Genomic DNA, 17,565 nt, shown 5'->3' on the forward strand with positions numbered 1-17,565 from the left:
AGTATAAATATAGATGTTTTTGAATCAGCAATATTGTGTTCGATTAAGTCCTATTTGGGGTGAAAAATCAATAAACTAATTCCTTATGGGGTTTTCCATTTAATCAGGATAAAATAAAATTTGATAAACCAATTCCTTCTAGGATTTCCCAATAAAATTGGCTACACCCCATTTTCAACCATAACTTTTACCAATTTTGATGTATTTTGTTCAAACTTGATGCCAGCATTACTTAGGACTCATGGGATCTTTGAATGCTGTAAGTTCTCCAAAAACGGGGGGAGGAAAAAAAAATCAATGAGTGGAAAAAAATCGATAAACCGATTCCTTATGGGATTATCCAATCAAGTTGTCTGAAACTCATTTTCAGCCGAAAGTTTACCAATTTTAATGGATTTCGCTCAAATTTGACGTCGATGTTACTTAGTTTGGTTTGAAATAAAGAATTTGATTAGCTTAATAATCCTAACTTAATCCTGGGCAAAGCCAGGCTATAAAATACTTCTCCAACCTTACCATTGCTCTCTTTATCTTTTTATTTTTATATATTTACATATATATATATATATATATATACACACATACATACATCATAAAAAAATTAATGTTTGTAAATAAAAGTGTGTAGACATATCCAGAAGGTCTTTGATCATAGGACTATTGGATCAAGGCTAACTTGCACTAAATAACAATATTTAAACAAACGAATAAAATATCTATCCTCCTACACTTGTACAACATTTAGCTGCATATTTTACTTTACTTTTTCCCTAATATAAAAGATAACAAATTTTCTAATTGTCTTTATCTTTCTTTAATTGTTTCAGGCTGTTCAAAAACACAATTTGTCCAAACACTGGCTACTACGACTCATTGATGCACGGGTAATTGTTTTCATTCTTTTACTGGTTTTTAGTTTGTCTATTGTGATGAGGCTGGATCACTCTCTTCAAGGGTTTTAGTTGATTATATTGATCTTCATCATTTTATGTCTGTCTTCCATGCTGGCGTGGGGTGGGCGGTTTGACAGGAGCAGGCAAGCTAGAGAAATGCACCAAACTCCACTGTCTGCTTTGGCATGGTTTTTATGACGGGATGCCCTTCCTAATGCTAACCACTTTACAGAGTGAACATACACACAAACACAACAGGCTTCTTTATGTTTCCTTCTACCAAATCCACTAACAGGGCTTTGGTTGATCTGGGGCTGTAGTAGAAGACACTTGCCCAAGGTGCCAATCAGTGAGACTGATCCTGGAACTATGTGGTTGGAAGTAAACATTTTCCCATATAGCCACACCTGCACCTATCTTTGAAATAAGAAAAAAAATCTCAATAACTTCATAATTTAACAAAGAGATAAATATGAATATGCTATTTTGTATCACTGAAACAATTAACTAGCAACTCGAGCAAATAACTTATTTCAATCTCAATTTAATGAATGGTTAAGATTTTTTTCCTGACAAAACACTATCAGCTAATTATTATTAAAATTGCTTGTAAAAATCACAAATTTAGATAATTTTATATCCTTTTGGGAAAGAGCCCTTCATTGGAGAGAGAAAGTATTCTCTCAGCAATAAATACCTTCACTTGAAATATCTGGATTCTTGTCTCCTCACAGCATACAAAATTTATCCAAATTTGTGATCCTTATTAAATTATTTTTACTTATTCACACAAGCACAAATTTCTTTTGAGTCTGGCTTTTATTTAAAGATTGTTATTTAATGTAATATGTAGTTTTGAAAAGTTTGTCCTTTCATTTTTTTTATCATATTGTTTCCACTTCAGTTCACCAGTCTCAAAGAGAATCCATTTACAAGTATAAAGAATATGGAGGACTATGCTGAAAAAACTGCTTCTTCTATGCACTATTTGCTTTTGGAATGTTTGGGTGAGTAATTGTTTGTTTATTTCTTGCATTCTCTCTGTTTCTCTCATACATAACTTGTGATTAAATTATCACAACTAATAGAATTGTAGTGAATAAACATAAAGAAGAGTTAGCGTTTTGATTTTGTGGCCAATTTATTACATGTTAAAAAATCTCTAAGAAGAGCATAATCATTCTTTCAGCTCCCATTTCCTTTTTCTTAAATGATTAGTTTTCATACATGGCTGCAAATGAAAGACCCTAATATGGCATCCTCTTTAACACCACCAGCTGGTTCTTAAATACTTTTAATAGAGTTCACTTTGTTGCAAGCATTCAGATCTGACCTCTTGTCCTCTCACTGTAGACATTGAGATTGTCTGCTTGGGCATTAGTTACATCAGTTTCTCTTGTCTAGGAGAACAGTCTGCAACGGTCATGTGCACAGATCCTCTTCTCCTGTGTAAAATTAAAATTTTTCCCCTGGCATGTGTTGGAATCTGTTTTCTGTACATCTTCAGTGTTTATTGCCCCTGTGCATCTGCCACACACAAAAACTATCTTCCTGGTTGACCTTCCTTTAATATTGCTGCATCTTTTGTGTATCCATAGCTTACACCGGGTACATCGTATGGAGTTTCTACCCATGCCTTTTCTACAGATCAAGCAGGGCCATCTACCTGAAGGGGTTTTTGATTTGTCAGCCTTCCTACTTACTAAGATTTTGGTTTTTGTTAGGTTAACTCTAAGGCCCTTCAATTCTAGACCTTGCTTCCACATCCTAAACTTCGTCTCTAGTTCTGGTAGTGATTCAGCTATTAGAGCAAGGTCATCAACATAGAGGAGCTCCCAGGAGCAACCTGTCTTGAATTCCTCTGTTATTGCCTGGCGGACAATAATGAATAAGAAGGGGCTGAGGACAGAACCTTGGTGAACACCTACTTCTACCCAGAATTCTTCACTATACTCACTGCCAACCCCCACCTTACTGACAGCATCCCTGTACAGGGCTTGTACAGCTCTTACCAACCATTTGTCTATCCCCAGTTTCAGCATTGTCCACCAGATAAGGGATCGGGGGACCCTGTTAAAGGCTTTCTGCAAGTCAACAAAAGCCAAGTGCAGAGGTTTATCTTTGGTTAGATATTTCTCCTGCAGTTGCTTTACCAGAAATATAGCATCAGTGGTGCTTCTGCCTGGCACAAAACCAGCCAGCATCTCATCTAGGCTAACTCTCTCCCTAATTAGTTGGGCTATGACCTTCTCTGTAACTTTCATCACCTGATCCAATAATTTGGTACCCCTGTAGTTATTTCTATCTAAAGCATCACCTTTACCTTTGTAGCAGTTGACTATGATACTGCTACACCAATCATTGGGTATGACTACTTCATGAATTACCTGATTTACGATGTGGGTGACAAGACCATAACCCATATTGCCCAATATTTTAAGCATCCCAGTGGTGATTCCTGATGGGCCAGGTGCTTTCTCTGTCTTCATATCCTTAATTGCTTTATCTACCAGGGTACTGTTGATTCAGGTAGCTGGTCTCTCAATTGGGTCCACCTTTGGCAAACCCTCCACCTCCCATTCATTCTCCACATTTAGCAGTCTTTCATAATGCATCTCCAAGCCTCTTTCTTTGCAGAATCATTAAACGCAAAGGCACCATCATCCATGCAGACACATTTCTCTCATACAACATCATGGTTTTCTCTCACACACTATCTTGCAATCCAAAATACTTCAGTTCTTTGGTCCTCACATCACTGAACATTGGCAAACTTTTTTTTTTCTGTTACTCCCTTGGCTATATATACCTGTCTCCTAGCTTCCCTTCTGGCTATCTGATACAGTCCCCTACTACCCCAAATCTTCCAGGCCTGTTTCTTTGCTTTAACGGCCCTGTCTACAGTATTGTTCCACCACCATGTTACCCTAGGTCTGGAAGGGACTTTGCACCAGCCACAGATTTGGTCTGTGGCACTCAGCAAGCAGTCTCACAGGAATTCCCAGCTGCCTTCTGTGTCACAGGACTGCAGCGCCTCCTCCATCTCATCAAATTTCTCAGTGAGGATATCCCTAAATCTCTGACCATGTGAAGGTCTCTTAAGCTTCCAAGTCCTTCTTTTCCAGATTGGTCTGCTTTTTGGCATCAAGACTAAAGTCACTAATAACTAGTCTATGCTGGGAGGGTACATTCTTCACCGGGGAGGGTCTTTGTATTTAAGTGCAACCATGCATCCCTCTGTCTGGTGAGAATGAAATCAATCAGGCTAGCAGAGTCACCTGATTGATAGGTTATCAGGTGGCTGGCTGGCTTCCTAAAGTTGGTGCTGCAGATCAATAGGTTAACCCATGCCAGCATGGACAACGGGCATTAAATGATGATGATTATATATTTAAATATATAGTTGTCCTGCTTCCCCTGTAAAGGTAACAGCTCTACCCTTTCATGATACCCTTAAAACCAGGAACTTTTCAGTATCCCCTTGTGTGTGTGTGTATATATATATATTTGTAGCATGGAAAGCGGACGTTAAACGATGATGATGATATATATATTGTATCAAATAAATGTATCCTGTAATATTTATTCTTCTTGACTTGCACTGACACTGTCTTATGACTGATGCCATTTGAAATGTTATAAAGTAAAGGTCTGTGACAAAATAATTTTTCTGTTACCCTGTTATTTTATAGGAATCAAAAGTGTTCATGCTGATCATGTAAGCAGTCATATTGGCAAGGCATATGGAATCATCACTCAACTGCGTGGAGTACCATATCATGCTTCAAAGCGAAAAATATATCTTCCATTAGATGTCCTCATCAAGGTATGTTATTATCAGTGTCTTTTTTTTGTTTTTTGTCTTTTACCTTATATGGTTTGATCTGAAAGAAAGTGTTGTGCCAATGGCTTTTGTGAACCCTCCAACTCCAGTAAGATTGATGAGGTTAATGTTCTCTTTGAATAGTTGAATACTTACCACTCTAGTCGCAGATTAAGGACAACTCCTGTGTTGTGTGCATTTCAGTTGATCCTTGTTGAAAGTTAGTAGTTGTTTGGGTCTAAAATATTTTTTTCATCCTGAAAAGACATCCCATTTGTGACCCTATCCTGCTTTTATTTCTGGATAGCCTAGTATTGTTCTGGAGGAAATATATTTTAATATAATAATAATAAAGGCCAACGTTTTGAAGGAAGAGAGATAGAGTTCGATGTTCTGGGTTTAGCATTACCACCTGGCATCTTTGATGCCTTTAACAGAGTCTGCTTTATCATGACTGATTTGGAGATAAACAACAACAATTGTTTTATTAGAAATATGGTAATGAGAAGGTTAGCCTGTTAGGACTGAAAAGTAAAATCAACTTCTGCTGAACTTGAAATCTGAACATAAAGAAATGTTTTGAAATACTGCAAATGCAGTGTATTTAATTATTTAATATTGTATCTCAGTTTTTCTGCCACCCTACCAACCTAAGAGGTAAAAAACAAGTGTTTCAACCCATGAAGAATGAAAGACATAGTTAACTCAGGTAGGCCAGTTGACTCAGAATATAGAACACTGTAATGAACCACTGTTAGCTAATTTAATCTATTGCTCTACAAATCTTACATTCTGAAAATTCACTGTCATAATTATTTCTTACACTTCCGCATATTGAAAGAGGAGAGAATACACTTGGGTTTTATTTATCTATTATTATTAAGGAGGTAGCATGTGGAAGAGGCAGACATGGGATGAAGAGATGAGAAAAGATCTTCAGACACTAGGCCTCACAGAGGAGCTGACAAGAGACTGAGATTTCTGGCATTTTGCTGTGCTTGAGAAGACATGCCAAACTAAGTAAAATCATGGCTGTTCATGCATACAAGCCTCTACATCGTTCTTTCAGCCAAGAGATCCTAGTCTTGCAGACTCGGGTAGTTGGTGTCTCATAAAAGCACCTGTGCTTTTAGGGATTGAAAAACAAATATGATCTCTGTTGAATTTAAACTCAGAATGTAGAGGGATGAAACTAAATACTCTAAGGGATTTAGCCTGGCTGTCTAATATTTCTACCTCTCTAAGGATTTCTTATACAGGTCCAAGAACATTGGTTTAAGGAATGAAGTTATGTAGTTTTCATGCTTTCATTAAAAGCTTTAGTCACATAAAATGGATACAATGTGTCATTGAAACCTGGCTGTATTTGTTGCTAGAAACTCATTTCTATTCTTATTGGTGGCACTGCTTCCAGTTAACGTAATATTGAGTCAATGACCAGACTACAATTTTACAGGAAAAAAGGAAATGACACTTAGCAATGTTCACGGCTTTTTTAGGACATTAACAGTATAAGTATAATAATTGTTGTTGCTTACACCAAAATCATTTCTGATTTAGAAGACTTAGTGTTAAAGGCACTCCTGTCGTGACTATCCAACCTTTTCATAGATCTAGGACTAAACTGTGGAACGCTTTTGATATTTTTAAGGTGATTATGTGTGGTTGAGGGAGAAATGTTTGCTATTTCTTGCAGGCTGAGTGGCTCCTGACCTTCAGCTAAGATCTGAATGTATTGCTATGGTAACATCGATATTGTTGGGACATGAAGTATTCAATAATAACATTAAAAAAGATATTGAAATGTTACATTCATTATCTTCATTATCATTTAACGTCCGTTTTCCATGTTGGCATGGGTTGGATGGTTTGACTGACAATTTGTAAGCTAGGAAGCTGTACCAGGTTCCAATATGATTTGGCATGGTTTCTACAGCTGGATGCCCTTCCTAATGCCAACCACTCCAAGAGTTACCTTAGAAATATTTAATTAGTCCTGATATTTCAGGTAAAATACCTTTTTTCAATAATGTTCAGAGCACAAGTGTGAAATACATCCAGTTTGCACACTCATCTTGCCAGAAGTTTTATCTCTTTTATTTTTATATATTTTATTTTATTTTATCTATTTTAACCATGAGATTATAGAAAATTATAATGTATAAACAAAAGAGAGTATAAAACATAGCCAGATGAGTGTCTATGAGAAAGGCCAAAATTGACAGCAAGGTCTCGGTGACCTCTTAAGGTCAACTAGTTAAAACTTCTTAAGAGGCCTTATTTGTATTTGTGGTAACAGTTATTATAACTGTTACAAAATAACAACAGCAAAAAAAGAAATTATCTTTTAAATGGAAAAAAAAAACATTGATTTGTAAAGTAGTAATTTACACAAGACAGGAGCTGTAATCTATTTAATAAATGCTGTATAAATAATTAACATGTACAGAGAAAACAGGTATTACATGATTCAGTAGATGAGTAGGAATCAATAGTATCTGTTTGAAGTAAAAGGCTATTTCTATTGTATTGTATTGATTTTTTAAAGAAAGATGTAGACATAATTATAGAGGGCTATAACAACAGCAATATAGTTGAAACATTAAGCATTCAATAATAACAAAAAACAAAGGTATTGAAATAGTATTTTAGAAATAGAAATATTTTATTAATCATAATATTTTGGGTAAAATATTCTTTTTCAAAAGTGTTTAGAAAACCTGAGAGATATACTTCCATTAGGCTGCCATGATGGTTCTGTATTGATGTTTTATTTTTAGAAATATTTAATTAATCATAATATTTTAGGTAAAATACTCTTTTTTCAGAAGTGTTAAGAGAACATGACAGATATACTTCCATTAGGTTAGCATGGTGGTTCTGTGTTGATGGCTCTTTTTTTAATTATTTATAACTATTTTCCTACTCACCAGTATTTGGATAAGTCTCAAAAACCCTGAAGGAGTTGTTGAAGTATCACAGAAGGGCCCATCTCATAGAGAGTCAGCCTCATAGAGTACATCTTTCTTCAGGCTAATGACTGCAAATGGAGGAGGCTTATCACAACTCTAAGTGTTTATGCAAGAATAAGAAGCAAAACGGACTCAGTAATCCTTACTGAGTCATTGCATCACCCGTGAAGACTTTGTCTTTACATAATACATGAAGAAAAAGTCAATCTGGTGGAACTTATCCTTCCTCGAACAATTGACTATGGCTGAAAGTTTCAGGTATGCTGTCATCATTATCATTTAACATCTGTTTTCCATGCTGGCATGGGTTGAATGGTTTGACCAGTGCTGGTAAAGCTAGGTGCCACACCAGGCTCCATTGTCTGTTTGGTATGGTTTCTATGGCTGGATGCCATTTCTTATGCCAACCATTCCACAAAATGGTGTACTAGATGTTTTTTATGTGGTACCAGCACCAATGCTTTTAATGTGGCATCAGCACATGATACCCATCAAAGACCCAGATGTTCCAGTCATGATGATGTGGTCTTCATACTAGCAAAAACGCTTTCATACACACACCCAGATCAAATGTAATGATGACAAAATGCTGTCCAACTTCTCATGAAGCTTCTTCTGAGCACTTTAGGCATTCCTGTATGACTCTAATGTCTGTGGTTGGGTGAGGTATGATCGGATAATACTCAATGGTTATCAGTTGTACAGGAGCATCTCCAGTTAGTGAAACATATCCCCTCCAGCCGGGCACTCACTGCTTTCTACCAGTACTGTGTAGGTGAACAATGATCCAGAGAAGATTTTTCTGCAGTTCACTCGCAATCTCTCTCTCACCATCATCAATCAACTTGTCGACTACCTCAAATTGTGGAGATTTGCATTTTCCCATGTAACACTCTGGAAGGGCTTGCTCAGGCACTAACTTCAGTGATCTCTGCCCTGTTCATGTACGCTGCATAGCTGGCTGTGTTCCTCCAATATTTCCACTTTGATCTGGATTGAACTCCTGAAGCACAATCCCATGCGCTCGATGGACACTTCTAACTCCATACAGATCATGGACAAACACATCAAAGTTGTCAAAATCTGAATGGAATACTGAGGGACAAGATGGATGTCGAATGATACTGAGAAGCAGTAAACTCGAAGCTGTAAAAGTGGGCATGGTTGAAAAGTTTATGGGGGTATCTTGCATCCCAGTTTTTTTTCTTTTTTTCTGGCAACATCAATTTTCTGACTTGTTAGACCCAGGGCTACATGAAAATACTCATTAAAGTAAATTACAAGGGGCAGGGTGCACCATGACCCCCACTAACCCATGACCTATAAGTACTGGATTGGTTTGTTTCAGCAGTACCCCAGCATGATCACAATCCAAAAAGAATTCTTAAAGAACATTTCTTTACAATTTTGAATGGGGATTTATTTGATAAACAAATGAACACACTTACTTGAGATAAGAACTTCATAATCATCATCATCATCATCATTTAATGTCCATTGTCCATGCTGGCATGGGTTGGACAGTTTAACCAGGGCTGGTAAGCTGAAGGGCTGCACCAAGTTCCAGTCTGACTTGGCAGGGTTTCTGTAGCTGGATGCCCTTCCTAACGCCAACCACTCCAAGAGTGTAATGGATGCTTTTATGTGCCAGTTACATGACACCAGTATCTGTTATAACTACAATTTCACCTGGGTTGGCAGATCTTCCTTCTCAAGCACAGCATATTGCCAAAGGTTTGGTCATTTGTCATTGCCTCCATGAGGCCCAGCTTTTTATGTGCCACTGGCACGGTTGCTAGTTCTGTGATGCCAGCATTGGCCACATTGCCTCGTGAGGCCCAATGCTCAAAAGGTGTTTTTTATGTGCCACCAGCACAGATACCAGTTATGTGACACAAACAACAACCACAACTATGATATCACTTGGCTTGACAGGTCTTTTGCTAGCATGGTATATCACCAAATGTCTCAGTCGCAAGTCATTGCCTCTGTGAGGCCCAGCATTTGAAGATCGTGCTTCACCACCTTACCCCATGTCTTCCTGGGTCTCCCTCTTCCACAGCTTCCTTCCACTGGTAAAGATCAGTACCTCTTCACACAGCTGTCCACATCCATATGCAAGATTAATTCAAAGATTTCAACCTTTTGGTATTCTGAACTTTAGGAATTTCAATATTTGTGATTATAGCATTTGGGATTGTGTCATTCCATATTATGGTTACCACCCTTTCTCAACCACCACCACAGCCCTACTAATCATCATCATCCTCATTATTTAATGTCCATTTTCCATACTAGCATGGGTTTGATGATTTGACAGGAGCTGGCTTGGCAGAAATCTGCACCAGGCTTCACTGTCTGTTTTGGCATGGTTTTTACAGCTGGATGCTCTTCCTAATACCAACCACCTTACAGAGTGGAGTGAGTGCTTTTTACATGACACCAGCACCAGTGAACTCTGTTTTGACATGGTAAAATTAGTAATAATCCTTACTACAATAGGCACATGGCCTGGAATTTTGGTTTTGGGGTCTAATTGATTATATTGACTCCAGTATTCAACTGGTACTGATTTTATCAACCCCAGTATTCAACTGGTACTGATTTTATCAACCCTGAAAGTATGCAAGGCAAAGCAGACCTTGCCACAATTTGAACTCAGAATGTAATGATGTATGAAATGCTGCTAAGCATTTTGCTAGGTGCACAAATGATTCTGCTATCTCACTGCTGCCTTACTATTAGTAATAATAATTTCTAATAATGGTACAGTGTCACAGAAAGGGAACAGGTGATCAGATCCACCAAATTATTTAACAATTGCTTATAATATTGATTTCAAATTTTGGCACAAGGTGAGCAATTTTGGTGGAAGAGATTAGTTAATTACTATGACCCCAGTGTTCAACTGGTACTTATTTTATCAACCCTTGAAAGGATGAAAGGCTAAGTTGACCTTGGCAGAATTTGAACACAGAACATAAAGTCAGTAGAAATGCTGCTAAGCATTTTTGCTGTTGTGGTAGCAATTGTGCCAACTTGCCACCTTACAAATGCTTGTAATATTGGTTTAAAATTTGGCACAAGACCTGCAATTTAGGGGAAGGGGTAAGTCAATTACATCAACCCCAGTGTTCAACTGGTACTTATTTTATCAACCGTGAAATGATGGGCTGTTATTATTGATGTTGTTAGATGTTGCTTTTAGATTTTAAGACAGTCCTGCAAGAAGATTTTCACTATTAATTATGTGGATACCTTAAATGAATTCAAGTTGTTTTAACTCTCTATATTGAGACCCCTACCCACCTGTCACCATACTATTTTGTTCATATCCTCAAGACCATGCTGGATCATGTTTAAAAAAATCTAATGGATGTCGTATCAGTTGTCTTCTTTTTGTAACTTATGTTAACTTTAATGCAAACAAGCTAACAAAGGAGGCTTCAGGTAGTCACTCAGCCTGCTAGAAATATCAGCCAAATCTCCCTCAAATTACATCCTGTCATCTTAGAAAAGGGAAGGAGATGTTGAATCGTAAAGTTGTGCCAAAACAGAATTTTGATAAAGGCTAGCTGGTCATGGCTGAGACATCTTTCATCGTAAACCTGCTTGCTCAAGCCTGACCTTGGGTTATACAGCAACAATAACTAAAGTGAGGACAAATATTTTCATGACAGTTTTGTTTATATAATATATTTTATTTTATTTTTTGTCAGCATCAAGTGTCAGAAGAAGCTATTGTACGTGGAAGAGATGATCAAAAAGTAAAAGATGTTATCTATGACATTGCTTGCGCTGCTCATCAACATCTCAAATTGGTAAATATATATAAGCATAGTTGCGTGGTTAAGAAGCATGCTTCCCAACTATGTGGTTGTGGGTTCAGTACCACTGCATGGCACCTTGGGCAAGTGTTTTCTTTTATAGTTCTGGCTTGACCAAATCCTTGGTAGTTGGAAATTGAAAAAAAAGACATTGTATATGTATGTATGTTTGTGTGTGTGTCTCTCCTTGTGTTGACATCATATGATATTTGTTGTAAACAAGTGTCACTTACATGTAAGTGGTGTGTTTGTTTTCAGTCTTTCATGAAAACATGTCTGACAATGGAGAGAATATTACCTTACTTGTAAACAACTGAGGGTTGGTGACAGGAAGGGCATCTTGTCATAGAAACTTTGCCTCATCAAGTTCCTTTAAGTATATATAGTTTTTGTCTTTGAGACTGAAAACTCTTCACAAGTCAATCCTCAGTGGTCTCAAGTTTTGTATGTGACACATGTTAAGTTTAAGTGTTATACACAGAATTCAAGAACCCTGTGTAACTTTTGAAATGTTTCAGCTTGAAATATAAAATATATATATATATACTCTAATCAATACATACTCTTTTTCTCCTATTTGTAAACATAAATGTATTTAATTATCTAACAAGTTGAGTAAAATGTAAGTAACATTTTGAACCATGAAGAATTTGTACTGTATTTTTTTCACTATTGTTACAATCATCTGAAATGGAATTGCCAAAGCGCGATATTTGAGCAATTTTGCTGTTCAATTTCAAAAAAGGACGTAAAGCTGCTGAAACCACTTGCAGTATTAACAAAACATTTGGTGAGGAAATGACCAGCGAGTGGTTAGCCCAAAAATGGTTTAAACAATTTTGCAGTGGAGACCTGAGCCTTGACAATCGCAAGCATAGTGGATGCCCATCTGTCATCAATGATGGTCAATTAAAGACCATCATTGAGAAAGCTCAACAAATGGGTACCACATGATTTGAATAAAAATAAGAAAATGCGCAGATATGAAATTTGCTTGTTGCTTCTTCTCTGTAACCAGACCGATCCATTTCTTGAGCGTATTGTAACTTGCGATGAAAAGTGGATTCTGTATAATAATAAAATATGAAGCACTAAAAACCTTCCCTAAACCCAAGCTCTTCAAAAAGAAGGTTGGACTCCTCCACTATAACTTCTTAAAACCTGGAAAAACCATTACTGCAGAAACATTTTGCCATGAAATTGCCAAAATAAATGAAAAACTGCTATTCTTCCGTCCCAGACTGGTCAACAGAAGAGGGCCAATCATTCTTCATGACAATACTCGACCACACATTTCACTAATGACTCTCCAGAAGTTGAAGGAACTTGGCTTCAAAGTTCTTCCCCACTCAATTTATTCTCCAGACCTTTCTCCTACCGACTACCACTTTTTCAAGCACCTTGATGGTTTCCTGCGAGAGAAGTACTTCAAAAATCAAACCGATGCTGAAAGTACATTCAAAGAGTTCACCAACTCCAGAAATCCAGATTTTTATGTTACTGGAATAAACAAACTTGTAACTCATTGGCAAAAGTGTGTCGATTGTAATGGTACTTACTTTGATAAATGAAATTTCCACATTGTTGAAATATATTGTGATGAATTTCATGTTTCAAAACGTTGCTTACTTTTCACTCAGCCTGACAGATATAAATATTGAGTCATTGGAACAGAAGGCAGATAGAAAGCTTTATCTGGCTGAGGTCAAATTTTCGTCAAACAAATCGACCCCTGTGCTTATTATTATCTTTTTAACCCTAATACTTATTCTATCAGTCTCTTTGTCGAACTGCTAAGTTATGGGGATGTAAACACTTCAACACCAGTTATGAAGTGGTGGTGGGGGACAAGCACAGATACAAACACACATACACACGCACACTAGGTACCATGCAATGAGACTGAACCCAGAACCATGTGGTTGGGAAGCAAACTTCTTACCACACAGCTACATCTGCACCTATCTATCTTTCCTTTCTGTCTGTCTGTCTGTCTGAGGGATAAGTTATCCTGGTGGATACCATATCTCTCAAATTGGTTTTGATGTCGGCTATCCACAATGTTCCTTATATAGTTCAAATTTATAGAAAAACAAAAGACAAAGACAGGTGTAGGAACAACAAGCAGTTGTATTAGTTTAACGCTCAGGAAAAATGGAAAAGGCTTTACGTTTCGAGTCTACGCTCTTCGACAGAAAGGAATAAGGGGTTAAAAATGGAGAGAGAAGGAAAAGAACAGAGAGAGAAAAACTGTGTAGAGTTCAGAGTTTAGCAATTTAGATAAGAGTTTTAACTGTTATTTCCAGCAGGTAGACACACTAAGTATGTCCTTTGATTAATTTTATATATATATATATATATATATAGGAAAGAAAGAAAGATAGATAGATAGACAGACAGACAGACAGATAGATGTCGTCATCTTCATCGTCCGTCTTTCAAGGTTGATAAAGGACCTGTGTCTTGATTCTTTTTCACACTCCCTTTCTCACAAACTCTCTTCCTGTGGCTGAATTTGAGCTGTGTTCAAATCTGAAGAGAGATTGGCTCTACTAGGTATGAAAATGTCAGTGTTTCTTCTACTCCATCAAGATATCGAGTTTTTCTCAGTCTGGAGATCTGGTCTAACAGCTTGCCATAGATTGAACTCTACTAAAGGTATTCATGAGTCAGATAGTTGTATTAAATCAAGAGATGAATTAAGTCTTCCATCCAAAACAGGCTTCCATGTACTCTCTGTTGACCTTGTTTTATTCACAGGGCTGTGATACAAGACACTTGCCCATGGTACAAGACACTTGCCCTAAGTGCCACACAATGGCATTGAACAAAGAAACATGTAGTTTGTGAAGCTAACTTCTCAACCACACAACCATATCTTTACCTTAACTACTTGCTCATAAGTTTTTAAATTCAAATCTGCTTCTAACACTTCATTGTGTTTATTGATAAAGTACTTCATTCTCCATAGTTACAGTTAACCTAGCTGTCTGGAATAGGTACCAGATTGTCTGAAAATATGACCAACAATTGATTGCTATCTTATCCAATAGAAGATTTAACTTTCATCATTTTCATTCTTTGAAATTGAAGCAAAGCCCTGCTCTAATTTTGCATTGCATTCTGATAAAATTAATTCTTAATTTCTTCCCAGGCTCGAGATTTGAAACAGCATATTACTAAGGAAATGTTGCCAGTCTTTTTATCAACTGTAAGTTTTGCTCCTTGATTTTTCATTCTATTTTCATCATCATCATCATAATAATAGTGATAATAATGATAATAATGATAATAATAATAATTATAATGGAGAGAATGTGTCAGAAAAATGTAGAGCCTGTGGAACTTGGAATGAGATAGTGGTACACATTGTGGAAGAATACCCCAAGTTAGCACAGGAAGAATATAAGAAATGGAGGCATGACCAGGTTGTAAAAGTTTTACCGTGGAAACTGTGCCAGAAATGGGAATTTGAAGCTGGAAACACATGGTACAATCATCGAGTCAAAAGAGTACTAGAGTTGGAGAAATGTAAGATTTTGTGGGACTTTCCTATTCAAATGAACAAGAAATTAGAAAACAATAGACCAGATATTACAATCATAGATAAAGAAAAGCAAAGTTTCTAACTTATCGAGCCATTGTGCCCATTTAATTCCAGGATCATAAAGAAAGAGGAAAAAACACAAAAAAATACAATCCCCTAAAATTTGGAATAGGAAGAATTTGGAGCATGTGAACAGTAAAGGTCATGCTTATAATAATTGGTGAACAGTAAACCAAGATATAGACAAATGGCTGAGGGAGATTGAAATAGAATGCCAAGTAGAGCTCCTACAGAAAGTTTGTTTCTTAGGGACAGCAAGGATTATCAGGAGGGTTCTAAGTACTTGAAAGACTGCTGAAAACTTGTGGATACCTAAGGTTACAGGTAGTAACCCACTATCCACAAAATCCCTACCAGGAATAAGACCAAACCTAAGACAAACCAAAATAATAATAACGGTTTCAAATTTTGGCACAACGACCCCAATGTTCAACTGGTACAATGTATTGACCTTGGAAAGATGACAGGCAAAGTCCACCTTGGCTGAATCTGGAAACAGAACATAGACGAACAAAATGTCACTAAACATTTTGTTTGGCACTCTAACAATTCTGCCAGTTTGCTGCCTTTAAATATAGGCACAAGGCCAACAAGTTTAAGAGAAGGGTTAAGTCTATAAGAGCTAATGATATCTTAAATAATAATAATAATATGAGGGCATGTGGCGTAGTAGTTAAGTTATTTGGCTTATGATCATATGGGTATGAATTCAATTCCTGGTAGCACATTGTATTCTTGAGCACTTTATTTCATGTTGCTCCAGTTCACTCAGCTGGCAACAATGATGAGTTGTACCTGTATTTCAAAGGGCCAGCCTTGTCACACCAAATCCCACTGAGAACTATGTTAAGAGTACATGTGTCTGTGGAGTGCTCAACCACTTACATGTTAATTTCATGAGCAGACTGTTCCATTGATTGGATTGACTGGAATCCTCATCATCATAACCAATGGAGTGCCAGTAGAACATAATAATAATTCTTTCTAATTTAATGCAAGGCCAGTAATTTTAAGGAGAGGGAGCTAGCCAATTACATCACACTCAGTACAAAGAACCAGAGGTAGTCTTAAGTGGGTTGGTTGGTATCAAATGTTAATGTTATATGACTAGCATTATGATAAATAGATACTTGCTAAGCAACTTCTGTTTTGTTTTTAAAACTTTTTTTTTTTTCATTTGGGCTTTTAAAGACTTTCATCTGTAAGCAGTTTTAAATTTGAATGCAGACATATTTTGTATCCTCCAAGCAAGGAATTCCTACTCCGCCATAGTATACTATATTTAAACAGTACTACAGTTCACCCTTGTAACATGCTATTACAGTACAGTACATTCCTATACCCCATATCTCTGTTATATGAACAACATATATTTCTGTTGTATCATGATATTATAGGGCATTTTTATGACATTTCACTAATGTATATTTTATGTAATACTCGTTTCCCTTGAATGTAGGGTACATTCTTATGTTGCATTTTTTCATTGTGTTTCAGGTCATATGCGAAGAGTATCTCAACAAACTCCAGAAAGTTGACTTTCATGTATTTCACCCTCACCTGCAACGGAGAGATAATTTATTACCAGTAAAGTTATGGCTACAAACTAAAAGGGCTAAATATTAAATGATATATATATTGATAATCTGTGAAAAATATAAAATTATTTCATATTTCCTATGTTTTAATCTTGAATCCATTTGTCTGTGGTTGGGAAGACCAGACAGTGTGCCAGGGAAAATTGTGATGTTGTTGAAGATAAGTGTGTTCACATGGATGATGGTTCATTTACAGTTAGTAACTCTGCAAAGAAAGAGACATCAATGTTTTGTCATTGTTGTAATTTATCAACGCCACATACTGAACAAGGCCCGCTGTAAGCCATATTGCCAATTATGACTACATGCTAAATGGTTTAAACACCATCTGCTGGCATGTCCTGGTTCATGCCACAGAAAAAAAAACAAAATGAAACACACATACACAAGGTATATGTGTTGTTAATTCATGGGTTTGTTGCTCCAAGAAGGGAGTTGTCTCACTTGAGTGTGACTTATTTCAAGAGTTTTTTACACCAGCCTCATAAAGAATATATTCTCTTACGCTTAAAAACCACAGCCGATCCACGAACTAACAACACACATACCTTGTGTACGTGTGTTCAATTTTGTTTATTTAAACATATATCATCATCATCATCATCATCATCATCGTTTAACGTCCGCTTTCCATGCTAGCATGGGTTGGACGATTTGACTTAGGACTGGTGAAACCGGATGGCAACACCAGGCTCCAATCTAATTTGGCAGAGTTTCTACAGCTGGATGCCCTTCCTAACGCCAACCACTCAAAGAGTGTAGTGGGTGCTTTTACGTGTCACCCGCACGAAAACGGCCACGCTCGAAATGGTGTCTTTTATGTGCCACCCGCACAAGCCAGTCCA

General features: G+C 36.9%; 1 protein-coding gene across 2 annotated transcripts in view; it reads left to right on the forward strand.

The window, feature by feature from the left end:
- LOC106880143 (NADH dehydrogenase (ubiquinone) complex I, assembly factor 6) overlaps window positions 1-16,798 on the forward strand; it is a 31,918-nt gene extending 15,120 nt beyond the window's left edge. For both annotated transcript variants that reach the window (XM_014929977.2, XM_014929978.2), the window contains exons 5-10: window positions 828-884; window positions 1,798-1,900; window positions 4,586-4,719; window positions 11,408-11,509; window positions 14,670-14,726; window positions 16,620-16,798. In XM_014929977.2, the coding sequence (XP_014785463.1) occupies window positions 828-884; window positions 1,798-1,900; window positions 4,586-4,719; window positions 11,408-11,509; window positions 14,670-14,726; window positions 16,620-16,748 (582 nt within the window). In that variant the 3' untranslated portion in view covers window positions 16,749-16,798. The remainder of the gene's footprint in view (window positions 1-827; window positions 885-1,797; window positions 1,901-4,585; window positions 4,720-11,407; window positions 11,510-14,669; window positions 14,727-16,619) is intronic.
- Window positions 16,799-17,565: the final 767 nt, after the last annotated feature.

Source organism: Octopus bimaculoides, chromosome 6, assembly GCF_001194135.2.
Source record: "Octopus bimaculoides isolate UCB-OBI-ISO-001 chromosome 6, ASM119413v2, whole genome shotgun sequence".
NCBI lineage: Eukaryota > Metazoa > Mollusca > Cephalopoda > Octopoda > Octopodidae > Octopus > Octopus bimaculoides.